General features: G+C 48.5%; 2 protein-coding genes and 1 non-coding gene across 4 annotated transcripts; 2 read left to right on the top strand and 1 right to left on the bottom strand.

The window, feature by feature from the left end:
- Positions 1 to 4,378: 4,378 nt before the first annotated feature.
- LOC108152236 (SEC14-like protein 2) lies at positions 4,379 to 10,829 on the top strand. The gene is made up of 6 exons (XM_017281428.2): positions 4,379 to 5,012; positions 8,984 to 9,053; positions 9,121 to 9,164; positions 9,241 to 9,358; positions 9,425 to 10,219; positions 10,295 to 10,829. The coding sequence occupies exons 1-6, from the start codon at positions 4,959 to 4,961 to the stop codon at positions 10,435 to 10,437; spliced, it is 1,224 nt and encodes a 407-aa protein (XP_017136917.1). The 5' UTR covers positions 4,379 to 4,958; the 3' UTR covers positions 10,438 to 10,829.
- On the top strand, positions 7,584 to 7,655 carry Trnae-cuc. The gene has a single exon. It is a non-coding gene; the product is annotated as a tRNA-Glu (tRNA).
- LOC108152235 (mediator of RNA polymerase II transcription subunit 14) lies at positions 10,828 to 16,683 on the bottom strand. 2 transcript variants are annotated; one of them, XM_017281425.2, is made up of 8 exons: positions 16,313 to 16,683; positions 15,678 to 16,243; positions 15,123 to 15,614; positions 14,674 to 15,041; positions 14,378 to 14,612; positions 13,612 to 14,259; positions 13,239 to 13,543; positions 10,828 to 13,171 (listed from the first exon to the last, which is right to left on the bottom strand). In XM_017281425.2, exons 1-8 carry the CDS (start codon positions 16,471 to 16,473, stop codon positions 11,294 to 11,296), a joined length of 4,653 nt encoding a protein of 1,550 aa, XP_017136914.1. In that variant the 5' UTR covers positions 16,474 to 16,683; the 3' UTR covers positions 10,828 to 11,293. The 2 variants fall into 2 exon arrangements, with proteins under 2 accessions (XP_017136914.1, XP_017136913.1); XM_017281424.2 differs by having other exon boundaries at positions 13,612 to 14,304; positions 16,313 to 16,682.
- Positions 16,684 to 20,134: the final 3,451 nt, after the last annotated feature.

The raw sequence follows: 20,134 nt of genomic DNA, 5'->3' as shown, positions 1-20,134 counted from the left end.
TGTTCGGCTGACCTTTTGACCATCCAGAATCGATCGAAGTGATGAGGTGAGGTCTCAGCGCTTCTTCCTGCTCACCTCGGCCCCATTTCGGCCACCAATCGATGCCTCCATCGGTGGCTGGGGACTATTACTGCCTGATTGTTGATACGCAAAAGTGCCCCCGCCTCCATATCACATGGTAGCCGCATCCCCCAACGCTCCTCCATCATTTCTGATTGACGTCCACAAAACTGTATTAAAATCACGTTAATTGGCATTTCGATACTTTCAACAATTTCATAAAATTTAACGCCTATCATGTGTCTGTGTGGCTGGCTTGGACCTCCATTGTTTGTTTTCATAAACAGCGATAACTTATTATTGAATATGTATTTTTGAATTATTAAGTTTTGGCGATTTGGCCAGGAATTCTCGTGACGCAAGGTAGTAAATTCTCGCCATCCCAGCAGTCGATGGCCTGTGAACAAACGATTCCCATATGCATAAGGAACTGACTTGGAATTGTATGGCATCCAAGAGATGCAGTGTAGGTGGACCCTATTCGAGGGAGGAGAAGGAGCTCTCCTCCAAGAGAGGAGCATTTCATTCAGCATTTCGCTCTTCTCTGCCAGCGAGCGAGTGCAAACACACAAATCAATGAATCGAATCTTCGCACCTCGTGCCGTGCCGTGCCGTGCAATGACTATAAAAACACAACACCCAAGTACCTGGATAGATGTATGTATATTTTGGAACAAACAGTATGATGCCCAGGGATAAATTTGTGGGCACGCCATCAGAGATGAATCAATTGCCTAGAAATGGGGGCTTGTAAATTATTCAAACGTTTCTTAAATGGCCTTGTGGTAGCGTCCATGAGTGGGAAATTATCCAAAATTTATGGTACATTTTATTTACATTGTATATAGGACTTGATCATTTTCAAAAGGGTAGTTTTATTTCTTTATCATCAAAATTGTTGAGCAGAAAAAAACCGTCTTCAAATTTGAATTGAATTAATTCTGCTACATGACAACTACATAAACAGAGACACCTGTCGAGACAAAAATACAAGCTGCGCCTATACATGATTTCTACATGAATTCCACGTGAATTTATTGGCGCCACTGTGAGGTTTCATGGTGACATTCAGGGTGACCGTTACGGTATTTTTAATACTTTTCGGTATTTTTTGAGGTCAAAATTGAACCGACGGTATATTTACGGTATATCGGTATATAGTGGTATATTTTGCCAGTTTCATCAATCTATTAAATTTCATTTTTAACGTTATATAGAAATCCAATAAAAGCAAGTATTTAGAATAGACTAGTCAAGTAGAAAATGTATACATAAATGGCCTAAAATTATGTGGGTTGATCTAAATGTTCGATTTAGCTGGGAATATCAAAACGACGGAAGATCAAAAACAAGGAATATAATACATTTTCGGTATTTTTTAGAGTGAGACCGTATATTTTATGGGGACTTGCTCTCTTTTCTTTGGGACTTGCTCTCTATTTTGTGATGGGATATCCTCTCTTCGTGGAGGGATTTTTGTCCGCCATTATGTCCTTTTTCCCCTCAACAATGTCCCTTACATTCCATACTCACTTTCGTTTTCTTACGTGTTATGCTGCTGGCAACATTCAATTTGTATGGGCCAGACCCATGTGCCGTGAAATCGAGCAGCATTGTTCCACAACATTGCACGGATTGAGCAACATTTTGCATACCCTGGGAAATGGATATTATAGAACTGAGAGAATGTTTGACATCTAATGCACCAATAAAGGCCAAAACTATTCAGTCTCTGTTGAAAAGGTATTTCAACGATATTTTGAAGGTTGTGGTCTTCTTACTGAAACCAAATATGGGTATCGGGATCGAGATATATTTACAAGACCCCAATCATATGCATTAATATGTCCAAAACATAACAATCTGAGATCATTTCTATATTAATTACGTTTTAAAACCGCTTGGAAAAACAGTTTCTTCATATATACATACCAACGAAATAGGGTATACCTATACCCAAACCACGGTTGACGTGACATTTCGTACTCACTTACGTTGCCACTGTTTTTTTGTTGACCTTTTTTGCTTAAACCTGGATTTATACACTATACAATAAAAGAGAGTACTTAAAAGTAGTCAATCAGGTAGAAAATTTATTCATTAATGGCCTAAAATTATGTGGGCAGAGCTAAATGTTCTATATAGCTAGTAATATTCGACGGAATAAAGAATTGAGCAATTGAAACGATACTCGTTTGCTTATGCTACTGTTGTATGAGCAAAAGTGCCTTGTGCGTCTGCCTACAGTGGCTTCAAATGACAGTAAGTCCTGATGTCACAGGGCACTCCCCAAAAACAGCCGCTGTTCCACGGCTATTCCGCGCTTTCCACATTCTTCGCATTTACAGTTAAAGGCGAGCCACAGAGTCTGCAGTTGCGATGCCGAAACGACCAGCGGCGCCCTTTGGCGCTGTTGTGGCCCACTACTCCGCCCTGCCTCAGCCCCAAGAAGACGAATTTCATAGGAAGAACAGACCCCGGACTGGGGGTGGGGGTGGAACAGCTGTTCGTCTGAAAACGTCATCTGGACAGGTGCGATCGCGTGTGCCGTGGGAAATGGGGCCTGCTCCACCTCTGCCTGTACCGGTCCCGCGAGCCCCCTGCGTGGTGCCTGCCGCCTTCCTGCTCTTCTCGCGCCAGGAGCACATTGGGCCGCATCTCGACCGAGTACAGCGAGGGGGACGGAACCACGACGACGAGCGGATACCCTTCAAGGATGTTGGCGATGCGCACGCCCTAAACGTGTCGGTAGCGGAGCGGTGCATCTACTGGACTGACTAGCATCATCTACTGGTCCGATACGGAGGCTCGTCTCATCGAGGTCGCCCGCCTGGATGGCAGGAGGTGGAAGAAGCCGCGTTCCCTGGTCCTCGAGCCGCGTCGCGGGTACATGTACATGCACAGAGTCGCCTAGGACTCCATACGCCGCGCCACAATGGACGCATCCGAGCTACAATCATGGCCGGGAGCTCATATTCGACCAGGAGACGAGACGCCTCTACTGGATGGCAACAAGTGTCGGTACTGGTTGGCAGCTAGGACAACGTGTACTGGAGTGCCTGGAGCACTGGGGACATCCGCCGGTATCCGGCCTGTGGGCCACATCATTTCACGTGCGCGGCCCCAGTGGTGGGGAATAGTAACATGAACAAGGATTGCATACCCGCCTCCTGGCGCTGTGACGGCCAGAATGACTGCCCGGACAAGTCGGATGAGGTGGACTGTCCCACCAGCCGGGTGTGCGAGTGCTTCGACATGGCTCTGGTCTGCGATGTTACCACCAACTGTGACAACGGCCACGATGAGGTCGACTTAAGCTAACAATATCCTACTCCACCTTCCCACAGCTTTGCATATCGGCCCCCCTACTTTGCGATGGTTGGGAGCTGTGCCGATGCATGGCGGCGCATGGCCCTGCCTCGGATATTCCTGCGCACCGAGCCAAAAAATCGAGCTGTAATGGCTCCATCGAAGAAATTAAATAAGGCAGTAGGCAGTAAGCATAGCCAATAATAACAGAAAATCATTGCATACTGATATTCTCCTCGCATGGAAGCCGTCAAGCACTTTTTAAGCACCTTTTAAAGACTTTAAAAATGCAATAGAAAACCTGATGGACATTGCATTTAAGGTGCAACGCGACCAAGCTGCGAATGAAGATGGAGCGAAAATACTCTGGACGAGTGTGCCAGGTTACCACCTACCACAATAAAAGCAAAGACAGTTAATTAGAAAATAGGATTCCAAAGACATGAGCCTGATAGTTTAGCATATGGAATTATCCTTTATCTTTATTAAGATATTCCATCTTTAACCTTTATACTTTTTAGCGCCAAACAAGCCCCATGGTTAATCAAATACTTATCTTATCATTGCAGGAAAACCAAACATATGTATTTTTATATTTGGCAGTCGAAACGACCTATCAACTAACTAACAAGCAAACACTTCAACTGATTGCGATTGCCAAAAATATTTGCCCACAAAAATGTATTGTATGGTTGTAAAAAAAATAGATAATAACAAATAAAGGTACTATTTTTCAGACGAGATAGAGACGTTCAACGGCAACCTGTGGCTTGGAGAGAGTATCCACAAGCGGCTGAGCTCTCTGCTTCTCTCTGCAGCAGAGTAATCGATTTTTCCACTCGGCAAAGCCCAGCGGAACGCAACGGAGCGACCCCCAACGGAATGGAACGGAACAAAACGTGTGGAGAGACATGCACAGCGAGAGAGAGAGAGAGAGAGAGAAAGAGAGGGAGAGCAGCTGGTGGAGCTGCGGGTCGGGTTGCTGGGGCTTTATCAAAAGCAAACCAAAACATTCTGAAACTGAACGCGAACTGAACTGTTTGTTGTGAATCCATTTGCGTGCCGTAGTCGCCTTGCCTGGGTCGTAATTACGTGGTCAGCTGAGCCCCGAGTCTCAGTGCCGCCTCCATCTAGTCTGTGGCCCCCAATCCCCAAAAAACAAAACAATATAAAATACTTAATAATTGCGTTGGGAAATGTGCGGCTAAATGGCAACGTAATCAACGTGCAACGGCAGCCAAAAACAAACGTCTAAATAATAGTAGAAAGTTTTTTTTATTGTTAAACAAAGCTCTAGCTCTGCTCTGCTCCGCGAAGCAGCTGCCAAAAATCGAAATAACCAAAGCATCCATCCACCGGACGGACTCCATCACTTCCACGACTTGCGTTTTTGCGTGTGAAAACGAAAAAAAGAAATTCGCGCTTTTGCCTTTCTTCTGCCCCCTTCTCCGTCACTTTTTTGCATGTGTGTTGGTGTGCTGCTGCTGTGTATCTGTGCGAAGAGCAATCCAGTCGATAAACTCCCCATCAACCCATAAAAGATACGCAACAATATTAGTAGGAGAAATAACAATAACCGTAACAAAATCATGTCCGGCCCATTGCCCGAAATCAGCGCCGAACAGCGCGCCACACTGGAACAGGTGAGAGGAATAACGGGATCCGAGCTATCTATCTATGTATCTATGTATCTTTTGGGGAAGAAGATCAAGCACTCATCTCTTGGGGGAAGATAAGAATGATGTATTTGTTGTTGTTTTAAGATAAAATTCCGGGGGAGGGGAGACTTTTGCAATCGAATGCGAGTGCATAGAAGATTGTAGATATGTAGATCAAAGAGACTTTCCAACGATCCCCATGGATTGGTGTCCCACTATACACATATGTACATATGTGTATGTATGTATGTATGTATCTGTGGAATAATTTAGATATTCCCATTCGGCGAATGATGTGTGTGCGTGGCACACACCCCTGACTGACTAGAATAATTTCGAGTCTAGGGAATAATTTAGTAGCTCTACACTTATGTATGATGTAAGACCACTTGATTGATTATGTTCTAGATTGCGTAAAATAGCCAGTGGAGCATGATAACAGCCCTATGGAAATTAGCCTGCGTTTTGCATGACTTCCTCTTCGATTTACTGCCTATTCTGACCGTTCTTGCCCCACTGTGGCTATACGAGTAGCCGCCACAACAGCAGCAGCAGCAGCAACAGCAACAACTTGTTCTGGCCATTGCTCCGATGTGGAGGTGGGGTCTGGTCTGCAGTTTCACATGTGTCGACTCATGAGTTCTTGGCGGCTGGCTGCCTGGCTGCCGGGCTGCCTGGCTGGCACATGAAAACAGCTTGCGAAATCGAAATGGAAACCGCTGTTGTTGTTGTTGTTGTTGTTGTTGTGGTTGTTGTTGACAAGTAAACGACGACCCAGAATACAATTTGAATAGCATAGCCCCAAAAGTGGGTAAAATGCATCGAACCGGTTGCCAGCCGCAGCAGCTGGAGCTTCTATATCGGTTCTTTCGGGGCATGCCCCTGCTGCCAGAACCGTTTCCCAGATCAAACCTCTGCCCTCTTATAATTGCTTTGAGTGCGATTGTCATTTGTCATGGCGCAGTGACGGCGATTATAGGCTTTATAAATAAACATGAGTTGTCGAATCATCAAAAATACAGATGTATGTACAATATATGTATATGAACAGCTAAGTGGAGAGCAATAATCCAGAACGACAGCTCATCCCCTTGCAACCGGAGTGAACCTTAAACCCCCGCCGACCCTCTTATCGCACAGCCTCTGCCTCAGCCTCAGATATATTTTTTGATGCGTTATGCATAAATCAGCAGAGCAACAGGTTTCATCCGACTAGAAAACGAACACAAAAGAAGAGAAACTTTATGGAGAGTTATGAGAAGTGGAAGCCACGGGAGGAGAGATCTCTCATTAAATCCCTCATTGACTTATCCTGAAGCGTTAAATTCAAAGGCAAACATCAGTCGCTGCATTCGCCATTTGCCAATCGGCGATCGCTTATAGACATTATTCATGTTGATTCATCAATTATTCATGGGCTACGTTTCGCCCTAGACATGCCAAATATAGAGTCCACTTTCGATGGCTTATCGAACGAAATGTTTACCTGAAGGCGCTGTTGCTCCAAAACTGAGTCAAAGTCAGAGGCAGAAGCAGAAGCAGGAGAACAAAGCGCAGTACCCGATAGGCAAGTACAAGAGCCCCAACTGGCCCGTCTGCTGGCTGCTGGCTGCTGACTGCTGACTGTTGACTGTTTAGATATGAGGAAGTCAAGACAAACCGCACAGAATTCGACGCTAATGAAAAACTAAGCTAGCCATCACCCGGGGGCCAGTCGGACAGTCGGCCAGTTGGCCATTCCGCGCCACTACAGCCTTCTCCACTAATAATAAAAGCCAAACAACCAGGTTTTTAGTTGCTCTACGAAAAGCGAAAACCCACAAATAAAAGAAGCGGTTAGCGGTTAGCGGACGGACGCAAGACGGCCTCGTTATTGAATTTCAAGTGGTTTGGCCCAGAGCCAGAGCCCGAGCCGAGCTTGAATTGGGATGGGGAAGGGGAAGGGGAAGGGGACAGGGACGGTTATTAGGTGGGAATGAATCAGCTATTACTAAACCAGCCAGAAACGAGTCAATTTAACAATTATAAATTGTGTTAAATATGCACTGAGCGAATGCAAATCGAAGTACGTGATTGGAGTATTAAGACAATCAGATTTGTATGTGTCGAGTCAACAAGGAAAACCTGTAAGTAGAATCGAGTAGAATGCGGGCCTCATTTAAATTTTGCATGAACTTTTGTTAGCAAACAGCCAATGTGCCATTCGGACAAGGCCAACACAAATTAACAGCAATTAATGCAGCAAAGGCCAACATTCGTTTAGGTGGCTTTTTAGACCACAATAAAACTTATCGCCTGCGATGGAGATAGGAAAAGCCCCGATTAAACTTCATTGAACTGCTGCACCCAGTCCCAGTCTCTTGCAAGGCCTTCGACAAGCCAATCAATACAGAAATGCCATGGATTTGGATTTTGCTAGATTACACATGCAGGTGTCTGCGCGAGCTTGTGGTTGAGAAGGCGGCCAGCACGGAAATAGAACAAAATCCATTTGTCGAGCAGGAAAAAAGAGAAACATCTATTTTTGGAATGCTGTAGTTCCCAGGGAATCGTCAATCCCATATTGTCTAGTGGTTAGGATACCCGGCTCTCACCCGGGAGGCCCGGGTTCAATTCCCGGTATGGGAAACTGTCAAAGGTTTCTTTTTTTTCGCTGAGCAAGGACCTTGCCAAGAGAAGCTCCTTTTGATGTGCGGAGCCTGGTCAAATTTAATTTTAGGGATAGAAAATAGAGAAACAAATTTTTTGTAATGCTAGAATCAATCCCATATTGTTTAGTTCTAGTGGAGAAAACTATAAACAAATGTATGACAAGAATGAAAATACAATACTAATTAATTATAATTTTAATATTATTAATAATAATACAAAATAAATTAAAATTGTAAAAATATTGGATATTTACTGGCTACATTTATCATGGCAAACTTTTGGACTGGGGTCTTTGATGCCAAATGGTCGGGGATATTCTCGCGATCACAAGAAGGTTTGGCACGTTCAGATCGGTCGAGAAATAGCGGAGCTTTAGCGATTTATTTAAAAATGTATTATAAAATAGCGTTAAAAAGACCACATCCTTATTGTCCTTGATACCAATCTGGGATCAAACGATCGTGAGGAAAACGTTATGTCAACGTCGATTGGCAGGACTCTCCCGATCACAAAAAGACATGCCACGCCCTGATCGGCCCTTAAACAGTCGAGATATAGCCAAAGAAAAAATGACAATTAAGGCCGACGTGAACAGCGAAAACAAAGAAATTTCAAATCGAAGTACCAGGCGAACAGAAATCAGCAGAAAGCAACTTTAGCTAATGAAAAATACCGGTGCATACTTTTGGGGGCATGCAAATTTTTCCAAAAAAACCCAGCTACCTTCTGCTGATTTCTGTTCGCCTGGTATCCCAGATCTGAAATTCTCGTTTTTGGCCATTTGAGCGGACGCAATTTGAGGGTTGTTGTTGTACCCGCAGCTCCTTTATTTGTGAACCGATCCCGACGTGCCACGGCTTCCTGTGACCGGAAGAAAATCCTTCATTTTATGGAGTCCTTATCAAGGGTCAGGGATCAAGGATATCTCCTCTAGTCATATATATCTTGTTTTCTCCATTATTTGCGGCCAGAACGGGACGTGCGATGGCTTCCTTCGATCGGAAAAATATCCTTGATCCTTGCATAAGGACTACAACATCCCCAAGGATCAAGGATATTTTTCCAGTCATATATATTTTCGTGTCTTGTCTATTTGTAATCGCAAAATATCCTTGATGAAGTCCTCTATCAAGGATCAAGGATATTTTTCCCAGATTTCCCAGATAGAAAAAACAAAGCATAAATTGTTGATAAAGTTTTTATTATATTCAAGCAGAATAACAGATAGGACTCCATATTTTGTATTTTATTCATCCTGTATGAGGCCTGATTCCTAATCCTCTTAACGTTTCCTCCTATTACAGTTCCGCAAGCAGATGGACGATGCTCTCGTCGACACCCACGATGATTACTTCCTACTGCGCTGGCTGAGAGGTGAGTTTGCCCCAGAGAATCCTTTTTATAGGTCCTTGCTTACCATCCAAAACTCTCTCCTGAACAGCTCGCAAATGGAATCTGGAGGCAGCAGAGAAAATGCTGAGAGCTGTAAGCACAAAAATATGGCTTTCTTACTTCAATTCGATTGTTATAATTATAATTACTATTACTTACATCTGTGCAGAGCCTGAAGACGCGGGCCATGTGGAATGTGGACAACATCGACAAGTGGGATCCTCCCAAGGCACTGAAGGAGTATTTGCCGTATGGCCTGATAGGCTACGACAACGAAGGATCTCCATGTAGGTGCCTGTTTTTAATCTATCCAAAGCTAGCTGAAGCTGAGGCCTCTCGTTTTCTCCTTTTAGTGCTGGTTTGTCCCTTCTACAACTTTGACATCTGGGGCATGATGCACTGCGTCACACGCTTCGAGTTCCAAAAGTATCTGGTTCTGCTCATCGAACGATTCATGAAGACCGCCTACGAGCAGAGCCTGGATCACGGCTGGAAGGCCCGTCAGCTGGTGGTGTTCTTCGACATGCAGGACGTGAATCTGAAGCAATATGCCTGGCGTCCAGCGGCGGAGTGTGTCATCTCCTCGGTGAAGCAGTACGAGGCCAACTTCCCGGAGCTGCTTAAGATGTGCTACATCATCAATGCGCCGAAGCTCTTTTCCGTGGCCTTCAACATAGTGAAAAAGTTCCTGGACGAGAATACCACCAGCAAGATCGTCATCTACAAGTCGGGCGTGGACAAGTGGCAGCAGCAGCTCTTCTCGCACGTGAATCCCAAAGTGTTCCCCAAGGCTTGGGGCGGCGAACTGGTCGACAAACTGGGAGACCCGCAGTGCAAGTCGATGATGATCTGGGGCGGCAAGCTGCCCGAGGATCTCTTCATCGACCAGAACAGCCAGCAGAGTGACAAGGACTTCACCGACACGCAGGTGCCCAAGGGGGACAAGCTGAAGCTGCACTTCAAAGTCAATCTGGAAGAACAAAAGATACTTTCTTGGGAATTCCGGACCATCGACTACGACATCAAGTTCGGCATCTACAGTGTGGACGAGAAGTCGGGCGAGAAGCGAAGCGAGGTGCCCTTGGGCACAGTCTACTCCAACGAAATGGACGAGATTGGCTACATCTCCACGCGACCCAACACCACCTGTGAGTAGCTGACTGTTCCTTGACCTGACAACCCCAAGGTTCTCTAACCCAGATCCTTCCTTCTTTTCTGTCCAGACACTGTTGTCTTTGACAACTCTGCCAGCTATCTGCGCGGCAAGAAGCTCCGCTACTGGGTCGACCTCGTCTCGGACGAGGAGGAGGGCATCACAGAGCTGACCAACCAAATGGACAACACACAGCTCGCGGCACAGCAGTAGTTGGGCAGTCGGTCCGACCAGCAACTAAGCCAAATACAATGGGATCAGATAGATATACACACTATATATGTGTACACACACATATGTAAATATAGCAACAATAACTAACCTCGGGTGCATCAAAGTCACGAATCACTTGCTAGAGATCTCCTCCTGCCTCCCAGCTACCTCTCCTCTGGCAGTCGGGCGGATGGCAGCGTCTGGCGAAGCTGTAGAAAACAATGTGATACAATCATTAGTAACGAAGAAACACAACTGCGACTCACACTTACCACTTACAACAAACATATAGTTAGTACTTGATTATTTGATTACTTAGCCGCACTCTGTATTGTTTAAACGGACCGTCTTGGATGTCGGTGAGCAGCACAATAAACTGTAACCACAATATATATGCATCTCTTTTATTGGGAATCTGTCCCCCACCCCCTCCAAGGTGGGGCTCAAAACGGGGTTTACAAATTAAAAAAAAAGACGATTGGCAACCTTTTCTCGATTGGTATCAACATTTCCGTTCGCTCGCAGGAATCTCTAGACATCAAGGACACCCTTGTGCCTTGTGCGTACGCAGATCTTCCTGGGAGCAGCCCGGGAAATAAATATTATTTTGCGATGTGTATAAACAGTTTTCTCGTGCCACTTTACAAATATCAACAATAGTTTTAGGGCTAAATGTTTGTTTTGCCGGGAGTGCAGAGTGTACGCGTAGTGCTTGAGTAGTGGTCGCACTTTCTGGGTACCAAAAAAAAACGTTTGTCGAATAAATAGATGTGCAGATGGGGGATCGATCGGGTTGGTCGCCGTTTCTGGTGCCTGCTCACTGCATGAGTGAGGAGGTGCGGCGCTTACGCCTTCATCACTGCGGGCCGCCGGGATTCGGACCAAGCTGTGGGTAGCCGCCAGGGCCAACCTGTCCTTGGGGCCCCACCTGCGGCTGCAGCTGCTGCATTGGCATCATGGGATTCGGACTGGAGCCGACCACGCCGATGCCAACGCCCACACCGACGCCGACACCCACTGGCGGTCCAATGGCCTGGTTGGGCGGCGGCTGGGGCATGTCCGTGGCCAGCTGCAGGTTGGTCAGCAGATCCGTGATTGCCGGGAAGAGCGAGCACTGGTTCTGCTGCGAATTGAACTCGGCGAAGCGGCGCAGGAGTGTGCTGGCCGCCGTCATCATGGGGGAGGGCACCTGCTCCCTGCGCTCGGCCATTTGGGTGAGGTTCATGGTGATGTCGTAGACGATGGGCAGCACCAGCGAGGGGCTGTCCTTCCAGTCCTTGCCGTTGAACGGGATCTTGGTGATCTGCAGGAAGAACAGGATCTTCATCCTGCCCAACACCACGCAGGCGTTTCCGCTGGGCACAATGGGCACCGCCGACGGCGGCATTCGCATGCACATCTGCACCGTCCACTTGAGCTGATCCCCGCCAAACTCTGGCTTCAGCTCCAGTCGCATGATCTGCACGAAGTCCTTGAGCACTTGGGCGGGCAGATTCAGCAGCCGGCAGATGCTGTGCAGCGAGTTCGGACGATAGGGCGGCGCCGCCACTCGGGTGTCGAAGTATTGCTCTATCACCAGGAGATCGTCGGGACTCAGCTGGAATGTGGGCTTGTCGGGCGGCGGCGGCAGTTGGGTGATCTTCAGGTGCAGCGTCTGCATGTGCATCTGGTTGAGCATCACCTGGCACTGCAGACCGTCCACCTTGAACAGCACCACTCCCGGCTCCGTGGAGTTGAGGGCCGTCAGGGACTCCTCGTTCTGGATGTTGCGATGCAGCTGCCGGCGCATGTAGACGCAGCCGAGGAACCGCTCCAGCGGGCTCATGTCCGTCACATTGATATCCTTGTTCGGGTGCGGACTGGGCCGGCACAGCGTCTCCAGGGCCTCGTGGGTGAGCAGAGTGGGCACGGCACCAGCCCAGGGGCGGTTAAGGGTTCCTCTCGATCCTCCACGATCGGGCCCACCTGTCACTACGCTGCCTCCAGTGCTCTTGTGCTCCGGACTCTGGCCGGGCCGTGGCGAGGGACGGGGCATGCTTGGGGATCCGGGCCATTGGTTGTTCGCCGGCGACATGGCTGTAAAGGGCGAGTCCTGGTGGCTCTGCATGTACAGCGTATTGGGACCGGGACTGTGCACCATGTGGGGACTCGGCTGCGGATTCAGTGGCGACGAAGGCATCAGTCCGCCCGGCGACGGGTGCGGCATATGCGGAGCCGGCGGCGAGGTTAAGTTAAAGTTTCCATGACTCTGCGCTGCCCCTCCTCCGCCCGCACTCGGATGGGGGCTGGCTGGCGTGTGAGGATTCGAGCTGGAGGGCGGAGTGTGCGGCGCTGGGAACCGCAGTCCACTGTCCCTCGGCGACTGGGGCCCACGCATGCCAGCGCCCAGGAATGGCGACGAGCCGCCTGCACTCACACCCGTCACACTGCTGGGCCCGCCATAGTTATCCTCCATGCCAATCGGTGACAGCGGATTGTCGTCTTCGTGGGGCGCCCGTCCCCGGTACGCGGCCGACTCGTCCACGTACTTGGACAAGAACGCCTTGAGCCCCTGTATGGGCGTGAACTCCTCAATTACGTTCCGCTCGAAGCGACTGCTGGCTCCATCACGAATCGACACGAGACGGTTGGCCCGGAAGCGCAGCTCCAGGCAGTACACGGCCTGGTAGGTCAAACGCATGAGGCAGGGCGACTGGGCCAGCATGCAGAACGAGAGCACGGGCACCTGTGGGCGCTGGAGAGGAATACACAACGAATGAGTGATGAATCAGTACAGTACAGAAATAAGTGACGTGACTCACGGGAATCCCCAGGAAAGGCAGCACTGGGAGCTTGGCAATGGAGCTCATGGGGTTGTAGGTCTCGTGCAGGATTTGCGCGATCTGCGTGAGGCTGTGCTGCTGGTTCAGATGCTGCGCCAACTGGTCCCGCATCATCGAGTGGGCATTCACCGCAGACATGCCGCCCACGAAGGTCAGGCGGAAGCCATGCGACTGCACGGACCAGTAGATATTGCAGCTGACCTCCTTCTTCGGGCCATATCCCAGCAGAAGATTCATGTAGCTGTAGGACTTGACCACCAGCATGTCACACAGCGCGAGGCGTTCTAGAGGGGGAGAACAATAGGCGGTTACTCAAGGGAACCATCTGCGAACGATCCCTCCGACTACTCACTGTTCCTCAGCTGCTCCGCAAAGTCATAGACCAGCGTGTAGAGGTACACGATCTTTGACCAGTCGTTAAGCAGTTCCTCGACTGTCTTCGAGAAATCGTGATTGGCCTGCTCGTAGGTTAGGTAAACGGTGCGCCGGCTGCCCTGCTCCTTCGGATGGCAGCTCTGCAGCGGGGTGCTGTAGAAGACGAACTCCACCACCCAAATCCTGACTTGGCTGTTCTTGTTCGTCTGCGAGCGCACCGAAATCGAGAGTACACGCCGCATCAGATCGTCCCACACATGAGGCTCGATCCTGGGGAAAGCCGAGGAGCCGCTCGGCGGCTGAGGCTTGGTCTCGCCGGCAGCAGCACCAGCACCAGCAGAAGCAGCAGCACCCGCAGCAGTACCAGCAGCAGAAGCAGCTCCCTGCTGGGGCTGTTGGCCCGAAGCTGTGGCCGATTTGCCTGGCTGTGGCAGCGCCAGAATCTTCAGCACCAACGAGGTGGCATTTGCCTCCACCTGCAGGCCGCTGTGCGGAATATTGTGCTTGGACAGGGTTTGGGCCAGATTCATAAACGGTATCTTCTCATCGCACATGGCCACCACGTGCGCCAGTTCGGGTATGAAGTACGCGGGAAATATTGTCTTTTGCTGCTTGGCTGGGGGCGCTAGAATATCGCCAGTAGATTTGCGTTTGTGTGGAGACACCTCCGCTGCAAGGATATGGAAATGCTGTTAGTAAATCAAGGGCCGGTTGCAGTCCCTCTGGGGGTTGCAGCTGCTCACCATCCACCTCAGTGCCGGGCCCATGGGTGGCCACAAATGTATCGAACTCGATGAGACGCATCAGTTTGGTGAAGAATTTCGGGATATCCGATGGCGGCTGAGCCACCACGGACACCAGTTGCTTGGCAGAATCATCTATAACGTCGGCCTCATCCTTCTGGAAGGCCACAAAGCCCAAGTGGAATGTGTATTCCATTTCGTTTGCCATCGTTGACTTCTCCTTCAGCTGAACAACCTGTAAGAGCGAGAGGAGCGAGGATTTTAGATGTGATTAAAGGCGCATGGACCTGGCTTACCAGAATAATATTGGGATGCCTGTGCAGCTTCACGTATATCTTGTGGCGGCCCTGCTGCAGCAGCTCCTGCTCGGGCTGGGTGAGGAAGGTCAGCGTATCGGTGGCTGTGGCCGGCAGATGCTGCAGCGTCTTCTCGCACCGACGATGCGTGATCCAGTAGCGCAGCTCCGAGAGCAGCGACGGCAGCTTGCTCCGATCGCCGTTCAAGGCTTCCTGCATCTCGTCCGTGATCGGACAGTCCAAGTGCTTGGGCACGTGGCAGCGGAACATACCCGTGTGCGTGTCAATGGTAATGTGGATTTGCTCCGCTCGCAGGCAGGGCGAGAGGACGGGCACAGTGAGAATGGCTGGCGTGCCCTGAAGGTTAACTAAAATGGAGATCAAATCAGGAATCAGTGATCAGGGTTGCTTCTTTCGCTGACGCGGAAACCCCAAACATTTACACTCACAATCAACATCCTTAAGGAAGGCCTGGAACTCCAGCTTCAGGTCACTCAGCCTGGACACGGATCGGATGTAAACCGTGTGCACAATCAGCCGCTCCATTGACAGATGCTCGGACCGGACAGCGCGATCGGCCACTTCCGCCGACTCCTTGGCTCCCAGCGAGGGCACATGAACCACGGCCAGCGGACGGCCAATCTCACTGGGGTCCGACTGAACAGTGAGACGATAGCCCAGCTCCGATTTCAGGTCCCGCCAGTAGGAGACGGTCAACTTAACGCCTGGCACATACTCCTCCACGGTGATGTTGTTGTCGTCCAGACGCTCGTAGTTCAGGCGGAGCGTTTGGGTGTAGAGCACCTCCAGCTGCAGCGACTGGCAGAAATAGTGCAGGCAATTGTATACCTCGCTCAGGGCATTGGGATTCTCCACCAGACGTGCTTGGATTAGCTGATGGATGTAGTTCACTTGCAGTGGATGGACAAGGGATTTGCCATCTACCAACAGGGGGGAAGAAGTTACAGAAACGACAGGTAAACGAAACGGATTGAAGAGCCTACCTCCTGTCTCTTTGTCCTCCACGAGTACATCGATGTCCAGCAGACGCCAAGGAACATTCTGGCTGTCGCCCATAACCGTAAGGGCCACACTGAACTCGTGCTTCACCTCGAAGGTGACACGTCCGTTTTTGATTCGGAATTCCCGCATCTGCGGCAACAGTTTGCCCGTGACCAGGCGATGCTGAATCACCTGATTGAGGCGCAGCAGGGTCTGCTTCTTCTCTGCCGGCGTGATGGCATCCGCGGGCACAATCCGTTCGCGAATGCAGGTCGGCAAGCGGTTGTAGGTGCCAGTTGTGAGCACCTCAACGGCAGCGGGAATGTGAAAGTTGGGCAAGCGGGCACGCACCAGCGTCTCCCGCGACATGCGGGCCAGCATGTCGGCCGTCTCCACGAACAGCATGTTCTGTTTGTCCAGGAAACTCATAATCTGCGACGATTTGTCCACTTTGGAGACTGAGTTGCCCCACTTGACCAGCGCATTGAGGCGGGTGAACAAGTGCCGTGTGCGGGCTGCATAATTGTAGATTTCAATCTTGCGCTCCATATCAGTTTTTCTTGGTAGCCTGCATTCAAAACAATTCACTCTAAGCGCCCATTTCACCTCTCGCATCCTTTTCCGTTTCAATACTTACAGTTCGGCCAGCACCGTCAATTCGTGGTAGGTGCGTTGGATGATGAAATCGATCAGCACCGACATGGACATGGTGTTGATGCGGGGTCCGCCCTCCTGGCCAGCTGGCAAGTAGCCACCAACGCCGGATATTTGCTCCAGGGGCAGAGGTGTCGGCGCCATGTTGTGCCTCTTGTTGCCCTGAATGTGTTTTTTTCTGGCTTTATCGCCCTTTGCAATATGCGTTTCCTATTGCTTTCAGTTCCAATTACTGTTATTCATATTTTTATGCACTTTTCCAATTGTTTGGGACACTTTTTTAGCAACTTTTCGCGAGAATTCAACAATTTTCGGCTTCCATTTAGTGTGACCGCGGACTTATCGATGAAATATACCGTCCGACCCTCAGAAATATAACAAAATATACCGTCTGATTTTAAAAATATACCGTAAATATACTGACGAATTCCAGTTCTATATTCCTCGATTTGTATGTTCCGTGGAATATTACTAGCTAATTATATCTCTCAGCCCTAGCTTATTTTAAATACTTGACTTTGATGTTTTTTGCCTCAATTTTGGATCCTCAACAACAATGTGGAGTCTCGTGAAATGAAAAACCGTTCTTAGCCCACTAAAGCCCCCTCTATTTAAATAGTTAAACTACTTGAGGTAAATGGCGGAAAATATTAACGATTGTAATTGTAGATTTATGCCATCTTTCCTCTGAAAAACCCACTATATCTTTCACCTGAACTGCGCTAACATTATTAAACTTTCATTATATTCGGTGGAAAATTAAAATACCCTCTTGGCTTATAATAGGTTAATCGTTCTCCGTCAAGGATGGCAAACCATATTGCTCAATTTTTATGTTCCGTCGAATATTATTAGCTATATAGAACATTTAGTAATGCCCACATAGTTTTATACGATTGATGAATCTATTTATTGCAGTGCTTATAAAATAAGGTTTAAACAAAGCTGTGTGAGCTAAGCTAGACATGGTGGCATGAAAATCAGTGTGACCTCGGACTTAGCGATAAAATATACGGTCTGACCCTCAGAAATATATACCAAATATACCGTAAATATACCGATGAAAAACGAAAACTATCGATTGCATCACGTGATTATCTGTATCGATAACTTTAGGCGCAAAATCTAATTATTTAAACGCAAACTGAAAGAATATTAGAACAATTATTTTAATTAATTTAGTCAATTGTAAAATTAAAATTAAATGATTAATTAAGAGAAAAAAGTGAGAATCTGGTCAACGAATTGTAACCTATAGTATTTATTATGATATTATGTACAAGTTCTGCAGGTTAATAACTCTTCAATTCGCTGACATGGCCAATTATAGATGGGAAAGTTCATTGACCAAAGCAAGTTTTCCATTACCATCCAAGTGATGATTTCTGTTTTAGTTTTCCTCATGTTTTCCGCTGTTAAAAATAAAGAAAACAACAACATTTCCGCTTTTGTTTCTTTGAATTTTGACACGGTTGATGTTTCGCTTCCATTGCACTCTTCACTCGAGCTCCGAGCCGTCAATAAACAGCCACTGCCGCCACTTGAGGCACATGCCACGCACCCACCACCTCTCTACCTCTCCACCCCTGCACACCCTCCTCAACCAGGCAGGCCTTTGCCAAGTGGCAGCCACCTACGGAATCGAATCGGTAGCCGCTTCACTTGCTCTTCAAAAGTTCAAATTTAGCAGCGCCGTGGACTTGGATTTGGATATGCAGTTTGGAGTTTGAACCTCCCCTACGTGAGTGTGCGCTCGTCGTCGCCAGTGCGCTTTGCTCTCCATGCATCCGCAACTCCCCTAATCCGAATCCGATTCGGAATGAGAATCAGAATCAGCAGAGAGTCAGTGCTAGTTCCCCCATCCGTCCAGCCGTCCATCCGTCCATCCGTCGGTTGTTGTCAGCCTCTGTATAAATAGAACTTTATGATCTTGCTGCACGCCGCGGCACGATCCAAACTTCAGCTGCAACACTGCAGCAGCAGCAGCTCTGATTCCTCGCACAGGAATTACACACATATCCGGCCTGGCAGGGGCAGCCGTGTCAGGTGCTGCCCCTCCAGTACGAAAGAGAGAGAGAGAGATCCATCCATCCAACCATTCATCCATCCGCCTTAACCCTTGAGACTTCTGCGAGTCAAAGGAATGGAATTCCTGTAAACAGGATGCTGCATTGAATTGGGAGAATTGGGTGATGAAGTCGCACGTTGCGATATAAGTTATAGCCATAGCCGCCTCGTCTCGTCTCGCCACTCGAGTAATCGCAAGAGATCTGAGATCTGAGGTCTCCACTCAAGTGGAGTCGAGTCGTTGGCTCGTGGCACAATTCCCGAATTCCCGAATTCACAGATTTCTCAGATTATCGTTGAATTTATGGAACCGCAACATGATCATCAGGCTTCAATTAACAATCAATTATAAAATTATTTACAAAACAACAAACGAAGAAATTGTTGGGGAGAAAAATATATACCAGTGCGTGCATGCAGAAGATTTCCCTCTTTTCTTTCTTCATTTCGCCTGGCTGTTGAATTTCGCATTAACGCTGATTCCGCCTTATTTATTATCTGTGTAAATAATTGGAGAACCTCCCGTCCGTCTGGAATTTACGGATGTGGTTGTCGATTCTTCGATGTGGGAATGGGAAGGGAATCGGGATGGGAGTGGGAATGGGGCTGAGAATGGTGGCCAAATACTTGTACTTGTACTTGTACCCTAGTTGCATTTTACCTACGCAAAGAAACGATCCACCCAATGCGATGCGATGCCGCAGCAACAGCAACAGCAACAGAAACAGCAGCAGAGAAACAGTTAAAAATAAAGATCCAGGGGCACTTAATAAACGGAGCACAGACGGGAAGATGGAGCTGCCTTGCCGCATGGGAGATCGGACGGACGGGACGATGCAATTGCGCAGCAAGTGAGGAGAGAGTGGAGTGGAGTGGAGTGGAGTGGTGCCATAGCCAGAGCCAAAGCCACGGCCGGGTAGCGGTGGGAGGTGACGGTGGCCTGGCTGGAATCAGGACGAAAATAGATTTATGGCCGCCAGTCGACGTCGTCGTCGTCGTCGGTCTCCAGAATGGTCTCTCGCTCTGGGTGAGGCCTCGCCTGTCTCGGGGCTTAGTTCTTGTCTGATGGGGGCTGCTGATCAGATCTTCCCTGAGGTTGAATCTTGGATGGGGATGGAGATGGGGATGGGGGTGCTATACTCGTGGTATGGGACACTTCCTTCCTTTGTCCCAGTCTCTCTTTCTCTTTTTCTCTCTTTCTCCGCCTGTCGCTGCCTTTCTTCTCTTATTAATTGCCGTGATTAAAGTCGACGCTGCTGCCACAAAGTGTCTTTAGCACATGTCACACATTGGTCTACCTCCCACCCCCCCATACCATCCCATCCCCCTACCCAGTGGCATTTCCTTGGTCCAAAGCTTTCTCTCTGATGCATGGCACTGGCCCATCTTGACCTTACCATTCAAATTGCATTTCCATGTTGGCGCCAGACATCATCCATTCTCTTGCCTCCCTCGTTGTCTTTCCCTGCCACACCCTTGGTGTGCTGCTGCTGCCTCAGCTGCTGGGATTTCCTTTGTCTTTCGATCGGTGCGTGGGCTGCAACTTGTGAAGTGTGAAAATCCCAAAAGAAGTGCGAAAAAACGCACTGCAAAGGGGATGGGAATGGGGATGGGGATGGGATGGTCTGATCCGTAAATCTTTTGTCCAACATCAAAAACCAATTTGAACCAGAACTAAAAGTACCCGAAGCACACACATAAATCATATCGAATATAGAATATAGAAAATATACCAACC

This window comes from Drosophila miranda, chromosome XR, assembly GCF_003369915.1.
Source record: "Drosophila miranda strain MSH22 chromosome XR, D.miranda_PacBio2.1, whole genome shotgun sequence".
NCBI classification, from domain to species: Eukaryota; Metazoa; Arthropoda; class Insecta; order Diptera; family Drosophilidae; genus Drosophila; species Drosophila miranda.
Note: the sequence above shows the minus strand (reverse complement) of the source record. Positions and strands in the feature narration are given on the sequence as shown.